Source organism: Musca domestica, unplaced genomic scaffold (assembly GCF_030504385.1).
Source record: "Musca domestica strain aabys unplaced genomic scaffold, Musca_domestica.polishedcontigs.V.1.1 20, whole genome shotgun sequence".
Taxonomy (NCBI): Eukaryota; Metazoa; Arthropoda; class Insecta; order Diptera; family Muscidae; genus Musca; species Musca domestica.
In genome coordinates, this window is record NW_026712250.1 from 890,252 (window position 1) to 912,264 (window position 22,013).

Below are 22,013 nucleotides of genomic sequence, written 5' to 3' on the forward strand. Positions count from 1 at the left end.
AAAAAATATTTTCAAAACCAATGATTGGAAGACACATGAATTGCGGCTCGTGCATTAAAGCTATTCAACTTGTTGCATTGATTTTGAATAAATAATTTAAAACCGCGAAAACTGAATGAAAGGTCAAAATTTCTTTTCAAAATCATGCTCTATATATTCCTTATGGTTTATTTCGCGACAAAAACTGTAGACGTTGCAATAAGCATTTTGAAAACACCCGAATTTGAATATTTTCTGAACAATTTTTTTATTATTTAAAAGAAGACCAAAGATCACTTAAACAAATGAAGTTGACATATTAAGCCAGAAAAATAAAAAAATTAAAATCATATGGTAGTTCTGCTCTACCTTGAATTCATTGTACCATGGGTATGAGTAAAAATATTAGAGTCACTCAAATCTAAAATGTTAAAAATATTAAGCGCTGTAAGAGATTATGAACTATACATTATGCATTGGAATAGAGAAACTATCCCCTACATGACAATTGAAATTGTTGAAAATTTAATTAATTATTTCTGGAAGCCTAGTGAGTCGTCCATGCCGGAGCGACATCTATTAGCAACCTATGTTAATCTATGCCGTAACGTACGTCTTGCTATGTAATAAACATTTTCACTTCTAGATATATTCTGATAAAAATGTCGAATATTCCCTAGAAACTAATTCCGAAAGTGGCAACAATTTCAAAGTTACCCATTCCGTAGTGATTGCCCTAAATTCCTTCATTCCACCGTCAATCACAACATATCTCGTTTTTTGCTTTCTACACATTCGTAAACAAAACAGTATCATTCGCGAGGGAAACAGAGACTTGTGCCCAGCAAATTTGTCGGCGGTTTTGACATTTTAAAGGCGGATCGATCGGAGCCGGTCTCTGGAGGCAAATGGATGAAAAATCCGGAAAACTCAACAAAGAATCGCCTAAAAGCGACGACGATGAAAAGCCCAGCTGTAGTAAGAAGGAAGAGCAACAAAGACAGGAGGATGAAGATTTGGCCAACATTGTAACGGCCGAGGAATATTTGATGCGCAAGGATGTGATTCTTTTGGATTACGAGAAGCAAATGTTCCTGGATATGGTCCATGCCGATGCACTGATGGTGTGTGCCAAGTAAGTCTAATGAGTTAGGCATCAACTGGGCATAATTGGCAGTGCTTTATTTTTGCAGGGGCTTATCATATGAACGGGTTTTGCTAAATATTCTCAAGGCCTACAGCGATGCCGGTAACTTGATCCTGGTCATCAACAGTTCTGATTGGGAAGAGGAATATTACAAGAGTAGATTGGAAAAGAAGTATATACATGAGGTTGCGAATACAGCAACAGAGAGGTATGCTCCTGTCGTGTTTTCTTCCTTTTTAGAAGTTGTACTTAGAACTCCCCAATTTTGTTATTTCAGGGAACGTGTTTATCTGGAAGGAGGCATTCAATTCATCACAACTCGCATACTGGTAGTTGATCTTTTGAAACAACGAATCCCTGTCGAACTTATAACGGGAATTGTAGTACTTAGGGCTCACACCATTATTGAATCGTGCCAAGAATCATTTGCTCTCCGCCTGTACCGACAGAGAAATAAAACCGGCTTCATCAAAGCCTTCTCATCCAGTGCTGAAGCCTTCACCATTGGCTTTGGCCATATTGAGCGCATAATGCGTAACCTTTTTGTAAAGGAGCTTTTCATATGGCCACGTTTCCATGCCTTGGTGCAGGCTTCGCTAAAACCATATGAGGCACAGACAATAGAATTACATGTACCCTTGACCGAGAAGATGAAGTTGATGCAAACCCATATATTGGACATCATGAATTACTTGGTGAAGGAAATTAAACGCATCAATCGTACTGTGGATATGGAGGAAATTACAGTGGAGAATTGTGTAACCAAAAAGTTCCACAAGATTCTGCAGGCCCAATTGGATTGTATATGGCATCAGCTTAACTCTCAAACTAAGTTAATTGTGGCGGACTTGAAAATTCTAAGGAGTCTCATGATGTGGGTAACTATTACTGGAAAATAGACACATGGCATATGAGAATTCTTTTTAATATTTTAGTTCCACCATGTACAACGATTCCGTAAGTTGTTATGCTCTCATAAAACGCTACAGAACTAAAGAGTATGCCTTAAGTAATTCTGGTTGGACTTTGCTCGACTCTGCCGAACAAATTTTCACACTGTCCAAGGATAGAGTGTACAACGGTCAAGGTGGTAAGTGTGTTACATACATATGTCTCACAAAATATGTATTTTAAAGGGTTTATTTTTCAAGAATTTGATCCTGAACATTGCCCCAAATGGAAATTTTTAAGCGAGATTCTAAAAGTCGAAATTCCCGCTGACATGAAACGCACCAAACCTAATAGCTATGATCCTCCCAAAGTACTTATTCTCTGTCAGGATTCACGTACTTGTTATCAGCTTAAGCAGTACTTGACGCAAAGTGGCGAACGTTATCTTCTGTACACGGCCATGAGAGAACAAATTCCAGTAGGTAAACTGAGCAATGTATTTGACAAAATTCAAGCTGGGAAAGAACTAGAAATGTCAGTGGCACAAGAAAGTCAGCCGACCCAAAGAAAGTTCATAAAGTCAGAGGCAAAAGATTTGTCGGAGGATGGTGATGCGACGACAAACTCTTCGCAATTGGATGAGTTGTCTCAGCTGTTGACTCAGAACGACATGGAGGATCACTTACAATACTATCAGGAAAGCTATATGCTGACAATGACTCAACCACAGTTTGACGAGTCAGATCTGACGCTAATGAATGACAGCGGCACCGGGGCGGAGGATAATGTTGACAACTCGATATTTGAACCTTTTCCCGAAATGGAGAATTTAGATATTACAGCCGCCGTGGCAGCTCAAAAGCAACCGTTAATTTGCTTGCAAACATTCAAAACAGAAAGAGAAGGATCCACGGTATTGGATCGTGTGCTGGAAGAGATAAATCCACAATATGTCATTATGTATCACTGCAACGTAACCGCGATTCGACAATTGGAAATATATGAGACACGTCAACGGCGACCAGCCAAGGAGAGATTGAAAGTATTCTTCTTGATACATGCTCGCACAGTGGAAGAGCAGGCATACCTAACAAGTCTGAGAAGGGAAAAGCAGGCATTTGAGTATATTATTGAGACGAAAAGTGTAAGTAGCTACCTTCTTAGGGTAACAATGAAGCTTCTAATGCATTTGTATGCTTATAGAAAATGGTCATTCCCGAATACCAAGATGGCAAAAGTGATGAAGCTTTCAATCTATACAAGGCATATAAACATCCTGAGGACAGTATTGAGACAGCCAATGCTCAAAGCCGAAAAGCTGGCGGTCAAGTTTGTAAACAGGCGGAGGAAGAGCCAAACCCAAAAGTTATCGTAGATATGAGAGAGTTTCGATCGGATCTGCCATGTTTAATACACAAAAGGGGCATAGAAGTGTTGCCGGTGACAATAACGGTAACGCTAAGGGCGAATACATTTTAGAGTAAAAATCGAGTTATTTATATTTACCTCTTTTAGATTGGTGATTATATTTTGACTCCAGAAATTTGTGTAGAACGTAAATCTATATCGGATTTGATTGGTTCCCTCAACTCTGGTCGCTTATACAATCAGTGCATACAAATGCAACGTTATTATGCCAAACCCATACTTCTAATCGAATTCGATCAGAACAAACCATTCCACCTGCAGGGTAAATATATGATTTCGCAAAATACCGCAACCACCAATGCCGATATAATGCAAAAATTACAACTACTTACGTTGCATTTTCCGAAATTGCGGCTCATTTGGTCACCAAGTCCGTATGCCACAGCCCAATTGTTTGAGGAACTAAAATTGGGTAAACCTGAGCCAGATCCCAAACATGCTGCTGCCTTGGGTGCCGATGATACTGGCGCCTATGATGATTTGAAATTTAATGCGAATATTTATGATTTTCTGTTAAAGTTACCTGGTGTCAATACGAAAAATGTCCACAAATTGATGCGTCATGGAGGCTGTCTCAAGGAACTGTTAAAGAAATCTCAGGTGGGAATGAATTTATAGATTAAGTGGTTTTGTTATAAATATATGAATATGTGTTCTTTTTTAGGTTGAAATTAGCCAACTTTTGGATTCGGAAGAAAATGGAAAATTGTTGTGGGACATCTTGCACGTGGCACATTTGCCGGAAAAAGATGAAGTATCGGGATCTTCAGCGTTACTGGCCTCAAGCAAACAAATGGGAACACATTCACGTTTTCGACGTGGTGCTGCAGCCAATGTGGGCAGTCGTGGTGGTTCCCTGCGAAAATTTAAAAACTAAAGGTTGTGAATTTTTTGTTTTTAAGTTATATTTATTGAAGTTTAATTTATTAATATTTATTTCCGATTTTTTTTTAATTAAAGGCTTAAGATGATGTAATGAATTGTATGAAATAAGAAATAATATATTTGCAACAAATGAAATAAACGAAAAATAAGCAAATGCATGCTGCTATGGAAATTGGAGTTAGACAGCAAGAGGTAATTGAAGGATATTTCAATCATGTATAAGAAAATCTACCCAAGAAGTAATTTTGTATGCAAATACTTGAAATTTAGATTATAACTAAAAAGGGAATTCAGGGAAAATTCTTGAAGATTTTTTATTTGAGATTAATATTAACATTTTAATCACGAGACTATTTCGCTATATATAGTTACTGTGAGTTAAGAAATCTTCAAGTCATTTCCCCCCCTTATAATCTTCTGATAAACTCAAAGCAAAAAATTGATTTTATCTCACCAAATATAACCCCTGTCAAGTAAGGAGAACATTAGTCATTGCCTTTAACGATATACAAACACATTCATCATTTTGCATACGCCAATTACTTCGGGAAGATTTTCTTTAAAATACCAAAATGTAAGCAATTTAATTGCATATTTGCAATATTTTGAATGTGTTTTATTTATGTGTGCCCCCATTTGTATATGTGTATGTTAGTTTTTGTCATTTAACACTAATCAAGTGTGACGAAGTTACAAAGTACACATTTACACATATGAATGACAGAATCTTTCATTATTGTTGTGTGGTAAATCGTAATTAATTACATTCTTCAATTCAAACACACACAGTGATCAAAATAAGGCTATTTAAATTTTTGAGAGTTATTTACTTGTAAGGTTTTCTGTAGCCAAACTCGCTTGACATAATAGAAGAACTAATAAAAGGACTCTGCAGATTTAACATTGATTGGGTTTCATTGAAAGGGAATTCTGCATGAATAAACCAAACGGACTTCTGTTGCCATAAGAAATTCAAAAGGGACTTGTATGTAAAGCAGATTTAATTAGCTTTCTGCTGATGCAAAATCTTCTAGATTGACATATGACTACAAATAGAAGTTCCATTTCGATTTCGAAGCACTGTGTCAACATGTGGGTTTAAATTTATGTATATTTATAACTAATGAGTTCAACAGTATGGTTTTTATATACAAATTCCTTGTGAAATACTTGTATGCCCTTTTGGAATTTTCTAAATATTTTAGCTATGTATTTCTCGTTAGCAGTTACGAAGCTATTTAAATTTTAATTAAAGTGTAAATAGTTAAGGAAATATCAGTTTGTGCAAAAAAAATATTAGCTATACTCATGCAATGGAATCTTGGCATGCAATAATGTAAATTAAACACTTTGAAATGTGCAGGACCATGCACCCCTCATCGCTCAATGCAAGCATTTAAGACACACTTGAACAGCATCCATTAAAAGTTCTTTGTTTGAGGTTTATTGTCGTGTCATTGTCAGTAGCATTGAGAGGAAAGGTTTCTGTTGCTTCCTTTGGCAGTCGGTTGTATAATTGAATTAATTATGCTTGAGTTTGTCGGACAGAGTGAGAGTTCGATTGTGTACGTCAGGATTCCGTTGTCCATTGCTACGTGTAATTTGATTAATTAACGCCTAAATGTATGCAGACAGTTTTACCCAAACACAAATTGTGATTTTACTTTCCGTATTCCCGTGCTTCGCAATGGCATCGATGGATGTGAGAGTTAGTTGTTGATTTCCTTCCTTCCACATAGCTGCAATGATGATTTTTATTTTCAGTCCAAGCATTTTCTTTCTGTTTCCTCTTTTTTTGTGTTTCTGTTTTGGTATTTATTGTGGTTGAAATCTAACAATTCCTGTATCCATTGGCAACAGCTTTGAAACACTGCTGTTTAACAACATCCACTTAGTGATGGACACTTTGATAATGCCATCATCGTGTCCCTTCACTCTGTCGGCTTGTGTCTATTTTGCCTTTGGCGGGTTTTCGCGCTTTGTTTACAAAAATAATGAATGGCGTGGGAATCACTGTGGTGCATAGTAAAATAGATAGATTTCAATGGATTTCTATAGGATTTTTGTGTTGTTGCTTTTGTGGGGTAGTGATTTGTTTCGAGTGCGTGTATAAACCACTGCAATTTTTTGCTTGAATTTACATAAAATGTTTTGCATTCGTTTGAGATGCGGTGCCAGGATTATGACAAAAGCTTAGTGAAAGATCAAAAAGGAGATCAATGGTTGTTAGGGAAACAAAAGCAGTAATGCTTTGAGGATAGTTGAAAAATACTTAACTTGGATGCAAGTATTTGGCTAAGTTGCAAATTATCTCTTAGAGGCAAATATACTCAGTTAATTAAAAGCGAAAACTTTTGTTGGGGTCAAGAAGGCCAAATGGATTCCCTTTTTACAAAACAAACCTATCTAATCAAATTCCCTGTATTTTTGTTGTATCCCAGTTTAAGTCCATATAACTGACGTGAATCGAGTTTGTTTTTAAAATTTTTAATTCAAATCATTCTTAAAAGATTAATGCTTTAATGTTTTTCTTTTATAAAGCCCAAATAGTTGTTCGCTGATAATCCAATACTCGCCTTCTAATCCTCTGGTCTTAGAACAATTTTTAACTTTTTCTCTAAATGTTCTATTTGAAAACATTTTTTTATATAAATGCCAGTTTTTATTTCACTTGTTCAAATCCTTTACCATGACATGTCTCACTTTCACTCCATGTCCACAATGGGATGGGTAACAATTTTTGCATTGGTGTCCATCTTCATTTGCATGGACATTCACTTTCCATTAGTGAGTTCTTTTTTATGTTTCCGACAATTCTTTCTTTCTTTTTTTCCTTTTCACTTGTTTTGACATCAACCGCAAACGATGGTAGCTGCTATTAAAATGACATTTGAGTTCTTTTAATTGGATGTTTAATCAAAGATTTAGATGGATGATGGTGATGCCATATCAGGAGAGACAAACGAAATTCAAAATTGAATTTTAGTTTTGTAATTAATTTAATTTTAGTTGGCACGTAATACCATAATGGCATAAATGTGTTTTGGAAACCAGAGAAGATTTCCTAAGAAATTTAAAGCATTTTTATCTAAATTTCAATTCGTATGACCTGATTTTTTCCCATTTCCTCAGGAGTTTTCTGTTTAACTGTAGCTAAGGTTATATAAAAGTGATAATTGTATCTTTTACTTGTTTAAATTGTAATGTTATGTGTGTAGGTTCCAAAACTAACAACCATGAAAAAGTTTTCCTTTACCCGATTCGTCCTCGCCAATGTCTAACATATGCAGTTGCCATTGAAGTGCCCCGCAACTTTTGTTGGAAGTACTTTTTCACGTGTCTCATTGTTTTTGCCTTTTTTTTAACAAAATTATACAAATTCCTTATGGTCTTTACTTGGTCCAAAACAGCCTTTTGGTATTCATGCAGTTTTAGGTTTGCTGTAGCTTGTGTTTGATGGTATAACTCGCCGCCTTGGCTAGATGCGCGTGTCATGTGTGGTGCCTCCATGAAGCCTGCCTGCCTGTCTGCCCGTCTTCAGCTGTACGGCAGCATGCATGTGAAAGCTAAAAGAGGAAATAATTCAATTTGTTTTAAAACTTTCCTAAAAGTATGCTAAGGTATGTTTAAAGAATGCAAATTAGCTAATTAAATATGGAGAAATTGAAACATTAAAAATATGAGGAAGGAAGCGGGGAAATATTACTAAATTTCAAGGGGAAATATTGCTAAATTTTAATAAATTTAAAAATTAAATTAAATAAATTGAAATATTAAATTAAACAAATTGAAAAATTAAATTAAATAAATTTTAAAATTAAATTAAATAAATTTAAAAATTACATTAAATAAATTTAAAAATTAAGTTAATTAATTTTAAAATTTCAATTAAGGAAATTTAATGGATATGTGCCAATATTTATTTTTAGGGTGAGAAACAAAAAAATTGAAAGGGGAAATATTGCTTAAATTGTAATAGCCCATTACATTTTTTGTCGGGACAAGTTTTTTTCAGTTTTTATTTGATTAATCGAAATTTGGGTCTATTAGATGTTATATATCCATTGAAATGTAAACGGCCGGAGAGCTACGAGTTTCATTATATTTAGTTACATTAGCGTTAAAATTTCTTTTGAATTCATTGCCTATCTGTAGGCGTTTTTTAAAATTAAAAACAAACCTTATTTCCCTTGATTATTTTGATAAATACATAACTTTACCGCTTAAAGGCAAAATGCAATTTATGTCACAAACAATCATCAACTTCTCTGATCTCTATTACCCTCAAAGTCATTTGGCTTTATAGGAATATCAAATCAACACACATTACAACCTAAACGAAAAGACATTTGAAATAGAGATAGACAAGTAAGAACCAAAGAGGCAAAAAGAAAACAAAACAAATATTGCAAACTTATCGATGTCATTTTCTGTTTTGCTCCACAAGCGGTTACGATTATCACACTTTTACTCATTACCACGCTGTAATAAATGCTATCTGAAAGTGTCATCTTAAATGGTTCAAAAGACGACAATTGCGTGGAATATAAGAATGTAAACAAAACCCACACACTGGGTGGGTGGGTGGGTGTGTGGCACCAACAACCACCTATAGGAATAAGGAAATACACGTTTTTTCTATACTGAATTTAGTTCAAGGAAATGTTAAGGAAGGAAAATAACAATTGTGTCTTCGCAAAGCAAAAGTGCCTAAAAGTAGACAATTTTATCTCGGAGACAGAGAGTCTAAAGCCATTAACTTTAATGAGTAGGGAAATGTATTAAAGTTAACATCATTTACATGAGCAATGGAGTCAGAAAAGTTTTGTAAAATATTCAAGTTAGTAAGTCGATTTTAAGAGACAAAATAGAGAGCCGTAATCGATTGTGGAACGGAAATGTAGGAGAAGTTGTAGTATACTTGGAAAGAATGATAAAAGATAAAAAAGATGGACAAATTCTGTGACTCAATCCATATATTCTCTTAAGGTTTTCACGTTATGCTAGAGTCATATGTTAAGTGAAAGAACAACTTCGATATTTAACATACAGGGTGGGATGTAAAAACTGCCACCAACTTTAGACTGTTGTCATTTCTAAGCCACTCGTCCGACCGCTGTTAAAATTATTCCAGTGAGAGCTCATTGTTTACAACCGTACAAAAGCATTTTGGTGGGAATTTTCCAGAAAAAAAGTTATTCGTGATGGAATTCAAGCGTGATAGTGTGATTTCTTTATATTTGGCTGGAAAACCACAAGTGGCTATCGTTAGAGCACTCCCGCCTTTGAATGTGAATAAATCTTTTGTGCCTCATACCATTGCTCGTTACCGTGATACTGGTAGCGTAGCCCGACGTCGGGGAAGTGGGTGGAAGAAAAAAGCAACATCAGCTGAAATGCTTTGAAAAGTAAAGAAGCGACTTGATCGAAAACCGTGTCGCAGTGGCCGAAGAATGGCTCGTGAGCTGAACATATTGCAATATACCATTCGGCAAATATTGAAAAATGAGCTCGGGGTAAAGCCATTGAAATTCCAAAAAGTGCAAGAACTTACACCGCAGCAAAAAGAAGATAGACTCAAAATAGCTAAAAAAGTGCTTCGCTTGACCGAAAGTGGTGAACTGCAACATTTTGTTTTCTCCGATGAGAAAACATTCGTTGTCCAAACAAAGGTTAGCTGAAAATGTGCACAAAGAGGTCAGAATGTGCACATTCTGTTGGCCACCAGAACTCAAGCGCCGGCCATGGTGATGGTGTGGGCCGCCATATAAGCCGATGGTCGCTCTCCACTCGTATTAAACGACCGTGTCATCAGAAGAAATCCCGAATATTATCGCGAAAATATTCTGGAGGGTGCATTAATAAAGCCTTGGACACGCAAACATTTTGGCCGCAGACCTTAGACATTCCAACAGGACACAGCACCATCGCACTCAGCACGCGCCACCCAAGAATGGTTACAAACTGAAGTTCCTCGCTCCATTTCCAGCGCACAATGGCCACCAAATCTCCGGATACCAATCCGTTGGACTATTGTGTCTGGAGTATTTGGGAGAGCAAGGTTGGCACTAAAAAATACCAAAGTGTCAATCACCTTCAAGCAAGCGCTTCGCCGGGAATGCGCCAAAATTCCGCAGAGAAATATTCGGGCAGCGTGTGACGGTTTCATTGGCCGTTTAAAGGCCATAATTAGTGCCAAAGGTGAACAATTCGAACAAATCTAAACTTATTCTATAATTTGATGCTGTTTCCGACATTTTTTCATTTAATAAAATTTAAAAAAAATGTAAAAATTGTGGCCTTTGACTTTGTTGCAGTTTTTTATCTCACCCTGTATTTATGAAATTTTCACCGTTCGAACCTCAAGTTTTGTAGGGTATCCTTTCTGTGTGCATTTTTCTTTTTGTCATTTGTGTAACAAACACTTTCTGGCCAAATCGCATACAACTTCCGCTTACAAATGTTTAATCGTTTCCGTTTCTGGTTTTCCAGGCGTTACTTTGTGGTTGTTGTGGCTTGTGGAAGTGGTGACTGGTAAATAACCAAATATTTTATTACCGAACTGTTTATGGTTTGCAAAGACACCTCCATTCCGGTTCGAGTAGTTAAAGTACTCGAAATTCAGGACCATAAAAACTTCCTTACTGTTTGTTTCATATCAAAATAGTTACTAGCAATGTCTTACTTTTAACTACTTCCGTTTTGGTACAACACCTAGAAGGAGCATGGGTTTGCTGCTTGTGAAATGGGCAAATAAGTTGACACGTTGTTCGGGATCATTTTAATTTTGAAAATAACACAGATAGCATTAAGACTTGCAAAGTTTCCAAACTCTTAATTTAGAACTTCAAAACAACATTTTCCAGTTGTTTTTAATTAAACTAATGGCTAACATTTTAATTTAAAATATCTCCCTTCATAAATTTCCGTATTTAATGTCTCATTGATATATCTACTTCATATTACGGAGCAATGACGCCATAATCACCCCTCGTGAATGCTGTCTTTAGTACATTAATAACAAATCTATAAGCGATTAATATGGAATAGGCGGGGGTGGCTTGGCCTGGCTTCTTCTTACTTTCATTTTATTAATCTTTGTTTTTGTTGCATCTTTTCTTTTTATTTCCCCCCAGTAGATAATATATTGCCGACTATTGCTCGTGCCGTTGCCGTCATCATCCTGGTGGTGCTGCCATCCTTTTGGAAATAGAAGTTAATTCACTTAATTTTTTCTTTTTTTTTTTTGAGCTACAACAAGGAGTTAGGGAGATTCCAAATGATTCCATATATTGGAATCGGTATGTCATGGCGGAAGGATGCCAAAGCTATTCCGTTTCATATTTCAAACACATACTTAAACATGTTTCCGCTCTTAAGTTCCCAGTTAACTGAAGTTGAACACTGCGAGTGAGTGACATTATTCTTCTGATTCTTCTGTGTGTGTGTGCAAGTTAAATTATCAAAAAATGTTGACAAAAAGCGCAGAGGAGAAGAGCAAGAACAAGAGCAACGAACAAACGAAAAATAAAATGAAAGTAAAAAGTGTAGCATACTCCTGCTGGTCGTGTGTTATAATGCTTCAATTCCTGCAGCCATTGCCACTCTTAAATCTTGGCATTTAGTTGCACTCACATATATGGACAGTAGGTTGCTGCTGCCGTCATGGAAGATGAGTGAAGAGGTTTGGCAAAGGAACTAGTTTTGAGAAAAGAAATATTCCATAATGACATGAGATATCCTCTAGAAGATCTACAAATCATTTCTAAGAAAATTGACGAAAATCTTTGAATCCCTCCAAAAAAAATTATGTTGCGTTATGGCAACCCCCAAACATACTTTAAGATAATCTACTGAGCTTCCATAAAAAGAAAGACTTCTTACTTTCCAGAACAAGATTTAAGGATATGCGTCGCAAATGTATATTGGACTTCTATACAATTACAAGCACTCCATATTCGAAAATTAGAAATTTGTTATGAATAGCCCAAAAAGTAAAGGTCGACTTTCGCCGTAATAAATATCGCCGATTCAACTTTTTGTAATCGATTTTCGATTTTGTAATCATGGATTTTTGTATTAGCTAAAAATTATCCATCCCTGCATCTCCTGATAGAATTTCACATCAAGAAATCTGAAGTCGAAGCAGAAATTGAAAGCTGAACATATCGCAATATTTCATTCGACAAATATTGAAAAATGTGCTCGGGCTAAAGCCATTGAAATTCCAAAAAGTGCCAGAACTTACACCGCAACAGAAAGAAAATAGACTCAAAAGAGCTAAGGAGTTGCTTCGATTGGCCGAAAGTGTTGAACTGACGCAGACCTTGGACATTCCAACAGGACTCAGCATCATCGCACTCAGCACGCGCCATCAAAGAATGGTTACAAAATCTCCGGATACCAATCCGTTGGACTATTATGTCTGAAGTATTTTGGAAAGCAAGGGGTGCCACTTAAAAATATCAAATAGTCGATTATCTCAAGCAAGCGCTTCGCCGGCAATGAGCCAAAATAACGCAAAGCACCATTCGGTCAGCGTGTGACGGTTTTATAAGCCGTTTGAAGGCCATAATTCGTGCCAAAGGTGACCAATTAAAGCAAATGTGAACTTATTCTAAAATTTAATGCTATTTCCGACATTTTTTGCTTTCATTCAATAAAATTTAAAAAAAACCTAAAAATTATGGCGTTTGACTTTGTTGCAGTTTTTTATCTCACCCTGTATATCGATCACATGACTGGAAATCCAATGGCTCGGAATGAAGAGAATTCTACACAAGGATCAAAAACTCTTCTGTAAGAAAAGCTTGTTGAATCATCTATGAGAGCATGGGTATATCAAATTTTAGTCAAAACCAAAGACTGCAAAGTGGCGCCCAATGTTTAAGGAGTTCTAATTAGTTAGTTTATGTAATGACATCCATGATAATAGATCGTTGAGCTTTAGTACTTGGGGACAAATGTTCCCCAAGAGACTTGAACCAATAACTGCGAGATTTTTCACAATGGCGCCCAACGTTACTGCAAACTGTTCAAATGGGAGATCTGCATGTCATATGAAAGCATTGTGCTTATTAACATTTATTTATTTTTTTTTAATTTAAAATTTGTGCTCAGTGGCGCCCAACGTTACTGTGAACTGTTTAAAGGGGAGATCTTCATGTCATATGAAATATGATCTGTATATCTTCGGTGAAAAGATAAGTAGATACTAATTGATCAAATAAACCACTCATACATTTTTATTAAAAGATTGTTTTCCACAACATTTTTGGTGTCTCTAGATACCTTGATGGTTTGTGACATTTTTTTTTTGACGAAATTCGATGATAATATTTACACTAGGCTACTATGTTGATAGTACCTGCACCCATTGGCCACTTTCACTTCTAAAAGCCTGTGAAGAGTCCCGTTTTTAATAGACGTTTTCGCTTTTTTTCTGCAGCCGCTTTTTTGCAAATCCAAAAAGGAAAAAAAAAATAAAAGAAAAGATACAATGTGTGTTTTGTGCCAAATTGAACTCTCTCGCATTTCTGAACACGTAGTATGTCGCATATTTTTCATTTTTCGGAAAGGGCGGGCGGCAAACACCGGATTGTTATGTTATTCTGCTTGAAAAAAAAATATCAGCGAGTCATTCAAAGGACCATTCATGATCATGATATCCTTACACCGCACACATGCACACATAACAACCTCTCACAAAAGTGGATTGAAAGAAGTCCTATTAAATCATCGATTAAAACGCGTGTGTCATGTGATTGAAGGGTACTGCTCTTTGTGGCAGCCAAAGGACATGTGTGAGCTTTCGGAACAAACATTTTTAACGTTTTAATGGTCATTCGAACATGTTGTAGATAGTAAAAATGGGATAACAATGGATGTTTTTCATTTTTACAGGTGCAGGTGGACTATGTTTTTTTTCGATGGGTTACAAGGAAAATGCAGTTCTTAAATAAATATATATGGGAACCTAAAAATATGCAACAAAAATATATATATTTTTCAATAAAACAAGGACTAAGGGATATTTTACATTAAATTTAAATCATATGTAAAATTACTTTTTCAGATGAATATCTAAGATTTTATAGCATACTTTTGGGCGCTCCCAAAAATTTTGAGATTTGATATTATTATTTTTATATTAATATAAACCTACACCATATTAAATGAAATTGTAGTATAGTATTTTTAATTGCAAAATTGTAGGGAGCGCCTAAACCTATGCTAACAAATTATAAAGACAAATGTGATCTTGATTTATGACAATATATAATTGCATTCTTTTGAGTGCCTTGTAACTTACCACCATTTACCTTTCTACAATTCAATTCATACTCCTCCCTCCATTACTTCTTTGTAGCGGAGCATTCATACTTTTCTCGCATATAATTTATGTGCAATTCTTCATATATTTTTCCCCCCTATAAAAAATAAAAAACTCAACGAAACAAATATTTGCATTATTCCATAATGCAATTTCAGCACGCACACCCTGCAACACTCGGGTATTCATATGCCAGCTGAATAAAATGTAACATCTGTTGCAAATTGCTTTACAATTTTGCAGCAGCAACAACAACAAGACTGACTGAAAGGAGAGCAATCACTTGCTACTCTTTTTTCCTGTTTATTTCCCCATTCAAATATCGAGAGAAAAAAGAAAATCGGAGGAAAAATATGGCAGTAACTCAGTTTTAACCAGAAAATTGTATTTGTATGACGTTGCCGATGTTGATGATGAGTGAAAATGCATTCAGAGTGCCAGCAAAGTAGATGCTGCAGCAACAGCAGCACGTGGCCATGCCTTGCAACGTGCTGCATGCCACAACAAAATATTGCCGAAAAAATAACTAGTCACGTTGCAATGTTGTAAATAATGTCTGACATCATGTGGAAAATGCAAAAATCGTTGTGATTTGTGAATATTCTGAATGGTTGGCTGGCACACACCATTTTTCCACAAACCTCGTCCACATCCCAAGGGAGACCATCAAATGCATAAAAAGTGCTATTGGAAAATAGTTTGAGGTTGAATGGAAAATTGTCGTGTTTTTTTCTTCTTCTTCTTGTTGTTGGAAGAAAAACGGATTAACATATTTATGGGATTTTGACACCTCAATTATGCGAGAATGATTGTAAAATATATGTGCACTATATGTGAAAAAAAGGCGAGTTGCACATATGGCAAGAAGCTGGAAATATTTCATTTCAATTAGATTTCACAAAATGGAAGTGAATTACTGAGAAATTACAGGAATCAGGTAGTTTGAACAGCGAAAAGATCTGATTACACATCATGTTACAGTCATATGTAAAATGCATTTTTCTAATAATCTTAAACCTTTTTATAGCATACTTTTAGATGCTTCTTAAAATTTTAAAACTGTCAAAGAAATAAAATCTTCTAAAAATACTGTTTAAATCTTAAAAATACCAAATGTAGCCGTCATATTAGGGTCTAAACGATGACGACGACCTGCATAGGCAACCTTTGTCATAAGCCATTACAATAATCAAATGCGAAACTAAAAAAATCGGTGAATAATGTAGTAAAAATTATCGGTATAGGGAGGTACTATTATATGAGGGCTATACCAAAATGTGGACCTGCACAGACAATATTCGGCCTTAGGCTGCAATATCCATTACGAACTTCAAACACCAAATTTGAAACAATTTCGATGAATAATGTCGCTAAAATCATCAAACTACCGAATATAGGGAGATACCGTTATATATGGGGATATACGAAGACGTGGACCTGCACATACAATTTTCTGTAATAGGCTGTAATATTCATTACGAACTTCAAACACCAAATTTGAAACAATTTTGGTGAATAATGTCGCTAAATCACAAAAATACCGAATATCGGAGAGTACCGTTATATAGGGGCTATACCAAAAGCTGGACCTACATGGCTCATTTTCAATACCAAAAGTCCTGCGGACATAATATATATTTAAGTAACATTTTATTAATCTACTTCATTTCGTTCGGAAGCTAGAGTGATTTCCACAGACATTTAAAAATTGCAATTTTAGCAAAAATTTGTAATTTCTATCCAAATTTTACATCTTTGTTATACTTTGTGACAATTTTTTCAAAAGGTCATATATGCAAGGCAATTGTCCTGACAGCAATATGGTGAATATTATGTAATTGGCTCTCTTGTGTACAGAAAATGCTGACGGCCAATGGCTGTGGCGTATGCCTCATCACCATCATCTGTTTATTTGGCGATAATGCTTGCCTTGTAATTTTTACTCACTTTAACAGGCATTCTCTGACATTTATTTGCATTTTTGAGTAGTGTTTTTCCATGTTAGTTCCTCATTGTTTTTTTTTTATTTTCAAACCTTCCGGGCAAACTAGCTATTCAATTTGAACCGCATTTGTACGTTTTGGGATTTGGTGTGATATTGTTTTCTTTTTATATTTTCCCCCTGCTGCAGAGTATAAACTCTGATTTCTTCTTGGAAATGCTCCACTTATGCTTTGTTGCAGCTACGTGACACCTTTTTATACTTAAACTGAAGTTTGTAACACAAACTCTTTGCTCTGCTGCTTCTTGGGTGGCATTTTTATGTTTATCTTCTGTTTAATTTGCATTGGGAAATGACGCGCAGATCAGGTGTATTTCTGCTCATAATTGCCCTTTAATGCGGGAGAGTGATGGGAATTTGAGAGCAAGGAAAAATGCACTGAAAAGAGAAGACGTGTGAGAAGAGAAATCATTAGATTGATAAACATTTCTGTGGGAAAAGTATAAAAGCTTTTATAAAGAGAAAGGAGAAAAGTAAATAAATGTTAGATAAAAAGAGAGAAGATCATCTCGAAAACGAACGATGAACTTTTCTCTTAAAAAAATTATCAGAATCTAATGAACTTTAACTACGAAAAATTTCAGCAGAATCAAGAGACTCTATAAAAATTTTCCTTTGTAAGAAAAGTCATCAGATGTTACCAGATCTTAAAGAACTTTTCATATAAACAAAGAACTTGACTCTGATGAAATTTCCCTTAGGAAAATGCATTAGATTCTGACGAATTTATCCATTTTCTATAGGAAAAGTCATAAGACTTCTACAAAAAAAGCCATCAGACCTTAATAAACATATGCTATAAGAAAATTCATCAGAATCTAATGAAGTTTTCCTACGAAAAATGTCAGCAAGCTAAAGAGACTTTAATAAACGTTTCCTATTTCTATAAGAAAAGTCATTAGACTCTTATGAAAAGCTAGGGTATGGTAACCCTGATAAACTTTTTCTATAAAAAGTCATTCGACTCTGATGAACTTTTCCTATGAGAAAAGCAATCAGACTCTACTGAACATCTTCTATAAGAAAATACATGAAAATTTGATTAACTTTTCCATATTATATAGGAGAAGCTTTGAGACTCCTACAAAAAAGTCATTAGACCCTGATGAAACTTTTCCTGTAGAAAAAGTCATTAATCTCCAATAAACTTTTTTTACGAAAAAAAGTTATAAAATTCTGAATAATATTTCCTATGGGAAAATGCATTAAAACAATGATGAACTTTTTCTTTAACTATAAATAAAGAGGCCCCTTTGAAACACGTCATCAGATCCTGATACATTTTTTTATGAAAAAATCTTCAGACCTTGATTAAATTTTTCATTAAAAAATCTTTAGATCCTGATGAATTTCTTTTATAAAAAACTCATCCGATTCCGATGAACTTTTCTTATAAGAAAAGGCTGGAGATTCTAATGTAATTTTTCCTATAAGAAAGATCACCTAACTCAGGTGAGCTTTTCATGTAGAAAAGTCGCTTAAGTCTTTCTCTTAAAACCCCCAAATCTTTTAGCACCTTAGCAAATTTCCCATCACTTCCAATTGGCACACTCTTTGATTAAGACATTGTATTTGTGTAGTTTGTATATCCCTGCTCTTCACACAACCACATCTACATATGTGCTCATCATGTGGGAAAAAAACTGCCGGAAGTGCTGACATATTTACCGTGCACATTCTTGAGACTGACAACTGCAACGTCATACTTAAGACCACACTCGAATGGTTTCGTTGAGCAGACAGACAGTCAGTCAGTCGTCAGTAGTGGCTTCCATTATGAGAGAGAGAGAGAGAGCGGCAACCTCGAATGTTATGAGGAGTTCATTGAAATGTAAGTTTTAGTAGTGCCTGTTGAAGCAAAAATTATGTTCTGTTCTGTTCCTTTCATGGCATATTCGTTCTTTTGGTTTATTTTTTGGCTAGGTCCTTTTATTCTATTTTGGATTACTTTTTTTCTGACTGATCTTCCAGTGATATGGCTAAGGGCAATATGAACATATGATGCAAATAGGATGCTGATTTAAAGTGACGTTGATGGTGCTTGGTGGCTTTGGTTCAGAGGCGGATTCAGAAGAAGTGCGAAGGGGTTCCTTCCTAGATATGAAGCTCGTCTCGTCATATTTCTGTTCCAGAAATGCAAGAATATAAAACTTTTTAACACGATAACCATAACCGAATTTTCCTTTATGATTATGAAATAAAAAGTAAAAGTAGTAGATTCTTGCGGGTTCTGGAACAGGACAATGATTTTTTCATAAGAGAGAAACTCATTTAAATTTTCCACGATATTTCTAAAGAGGACAACCTTAATTTTTATGGCTATGACTTCTCTGCCGCGCCCCTGCATCCTTTGGTGTTTTTCCTGCCATTGGCTTTCAATCAAAAGTTAGAATCATTATCTTATTTTTCTGACACAAAATGAAACCAATTCGTTATCCTTTTCCAAATAACCAAAAGGATTTGATGTCGAGAAAAAAGTTGTGATGAGCAAAAATAGGAAATAATAATTGGAATACTCGATGGCAAGAAAAATGTGGGTGGATGGAAGCTGCAACTCGAAAATCCGGAGACTAGAGGCTAGCATGAAATTTGTATTTAAGATAATGCCTTTTCGAATTTTGGCTTAGGTTTTGGAATTTATAATGACATTCTTTTAAACTTCTGGTATTAGCCATATTTGATGTAAAGGCCATAGACTCTAACTTGAGGGAATGCCAGTTAGGAAGAATTTGAATGGACAATTCACAAGTAACACTGTCCTGTTATTAATAAATATCTCATGATATCGACATTTTCATCCAAAAAATATCCTTTCGTCCTGTCATTATCCTTCAACAATATCGATATTGGCCTCTGATTTTAATTTATAACTCAAAGACCCGCAAAAAGCTTAAAGAGGATGTCAGGAAAATAAGAACTACATGATGGCGTCTCTCCATCCCGCTCCTCCCCCTTCTCTCTCTATCATGTAACATCGCTAGTAACGTTATTGATATTGACAATAGTTTGGCATTTATGCCACCAGTATTCAATAAGAATGGTAACAAAAAACAGTTATTGACAACATGCGGTTACAGTATTAAATTGTTGGCGGTCATAAAAACAAAACTGAAAATAAAAAAAGACGAATAAATAAAACTTGGTTGGAGTGGTGCCTGTTGGATGGTGGTAGTGCTGGTCCTTGGACGGGAGAAAAAAAAAACTTAAACTTCCGTTATGATTCAGCTCTTAAGCAATAACTAGCAGTGTAGCAATAAGGAGACCAGCAAATGATGCCGTTGTCAATGATAAAGTGATTAAGTCTATTGCGGGTATTTTTTTAAGAAGAAATGGAAATGAGGTTGTTTTTGGGCCGGGAATGTTATAAAACGAAATAGATGATATGTTTTAACTCGCAAAATAGGCCGGGAAAAAATCAAAATCAGAAAAAATAAATAAATAAAAAATGTAAAAAGAAAAAAAATTGGAAATATTTTCTTATTTTGTTGACAACCTTGATGCAAATATATTCGTGATATCTAATGGAAATAGAAAATTGTTTTTAATGGGGAATTTTAGCGAAATTTGATGAGGAATAATATTGCCGTTGACGTCATGTTTCTAAAATAATTCTTTGTGGCAGTATTTTGCATAAACTCACATAAAATACGGCTTTAAGACTTACATTAGACTTTTGATAAGATTTAGACTTCTGATGGCTTCTGGAACCTATAGTAGAACGAAAAATAATTTGGAAGAATATTTTTACTAGCTACGATCCAGTTTTATGGGGATTTTAACTATATTTTGAAAATAGTACAAAAAAGTCCCCATAAATGACTCACTTAAAAGTTAAATTTTTTTACCTAAAATTAACGGATTCTTAATCCGAAAATTTCAAAAAAAAAAAGTGGAAGTGAGGGAAGCTTTCCTTACTTTTACTTAGTCTTAATTTATTTAGAACTTTCAAAACCATTTTATGGTTATGCTTTCATAATTGGGTGGATTTTTTTAAAATGATTTTGGTGTTGTACAGTGTAACTGTCCCAATAGAAAGTCGCTCAGCTCTCCCAATTTTTTTTTTTTGAAAAAACTATTTTTCCTGAAGCCAATCTCTTCATCAAAAACTTACAAGGTATTTTTACAATTTTTTTTTTTTCACAACAGTAGTACTTAGTCCCTTTGCTCTCTCTATTGGTGAAATTCTCATTGCAATAACTTCACATGCATAGTTGTTGTAATAATGCAACAATAAATAAACAAACGCCAACACAAATGTACAAATATTTATTTCATAAAATGTCATTGCAAGTAAATACATCTGGACCCCCGCCCTTCCATTCTCCCCCTCTTTCATAAAATCGCAAGAAAAACAAGTGAATTTATGAAAAAAGTGCAAGCACAAACATGCATTTCAAGAAAACAAAGCAAAAAGGAGAACAAATGTTTTACATAAACAAAGACATCTTTGGTTGGTGGCCGCCTCGCTCTGTCTCTCTCTCCCTCTCTCACGCTGACCAGTTTTGAATGGTCAAATTGAAATTGAACCCTGCGGCGTTTAACAGCAGACAGTTTTTGTTAAGCGTTGACTTTGGTCATGGAATGAAGAGTAGCAGCAGCAGTTATGTTTTCCGTTTTCCCCACTGATCCCCCCATACGCCCCCTACTCCCTCCCCCACACAACAATCTATCCAAAGTTTTTCACTTTCTGAACAAATATTTTATTGCTTCATATTGTCGATATTGCTGCTGTTGCTGTCGCTGTTGTTCCCCAACGCAGGGCGCATTGGGCCTGTGGCCATAGTCCAACGGTCAGTGTTTTTTCCTTTCGTTGAATGGTTTTTGTGAGAGAATGTACAAAAAGGAGTTTTATGAGGACATGTTCGCTGCAATTGTTGTTCTATGCAAGAAATGTGGAAGGGAAATGGGTGAGTGTGTGTGGGAGTAGAGTGTGGGCAAGCGGAAGGAAATGCACAAGTTATTGCTAACAGTGGGTATGGCAACAACTGGCCACATTTGATTGGATTTCATATTTATGTGACATCAATTGCACATACCTCTGTACATATGTCCCGTAAATGTGAACAATGTATTCCGACGGCCAGAAGTCAAAGGACATATTCATTGACTTGATGAGCGCAGGTTTCTTTTTTCTGGGAATTGTATTGATTTCCATAATACGCGGAAAATAATTTAATCGTAATTTATTTTAGATTTGAGGTTTGGGTGATCTAAAAGTATGCATTGGTTTTTTTGCAAATCGTAAGGAATATTGTCAATGAGGTGTGTGGGTGTCTTCAAGGAATTTAGGACAGACAAATGAAGAATTCAATTTTAATTTAAATCCAATTTTTTAGACAAATGTTACT

At 35.3% G+C, this 22,013-nt stretch overlaps 1 protein-coding gene across 1 annotated transcript; it reads left to right on the forward strand.

The window, feature by feature from the left end:
* Positions 1-765: 765 nt before the first annotated feature.
* On the forward strand, positions 766-4,551 carry LOC101898931 (DNA repair endonuclease XPF). Its single transcript, XM_005177354.4, has 9 exons — positions 766-1,114; positions 1,173-1,334; positions 1,404-2,000; positions 2,062-2,216; positions 2,278-3,161; positions 3,221-3,469; positions 3,533-4,045; positions 4,110-4,324; positions 4,406-4,551. Exons 1-8 carry the CDS (start codon positions 888-890, stop codon positions 4,320-4,322), a joined length of 3,000 nt encoding a protein of 999 aa, XP_005177411.2. The 5' UTR covers positions 766-887; the 3' UTR covers positions 4,323-4,324; positions 4,406-4,551.
* Positions 4,552-22,013: the final 17,462 nt, after the last annotated feature.

Coding starts and splice junctions, on each gene's coding strand:
- LOC101898931 (XM_005177354.4), top strand. CDS start 888: ATGGATGAAAAATCCGGAAAACTCAACAAAGAATCGCCTAAAAGCGAC. Junction 1,115..1,172: donor GCACTGATGGTGTGTGCCAA/GTAAGTCTAATG, acceptor TTATTTTTGCAG/GGGCTTATCATATGAACGGG. Junction 3,470..3,532: donor TGTTGCCGGTGACAATAACG/GTAACGCTAAGG, acceptor TACCTCTTTTAG/ATTGGTGATTATATTTTGAC.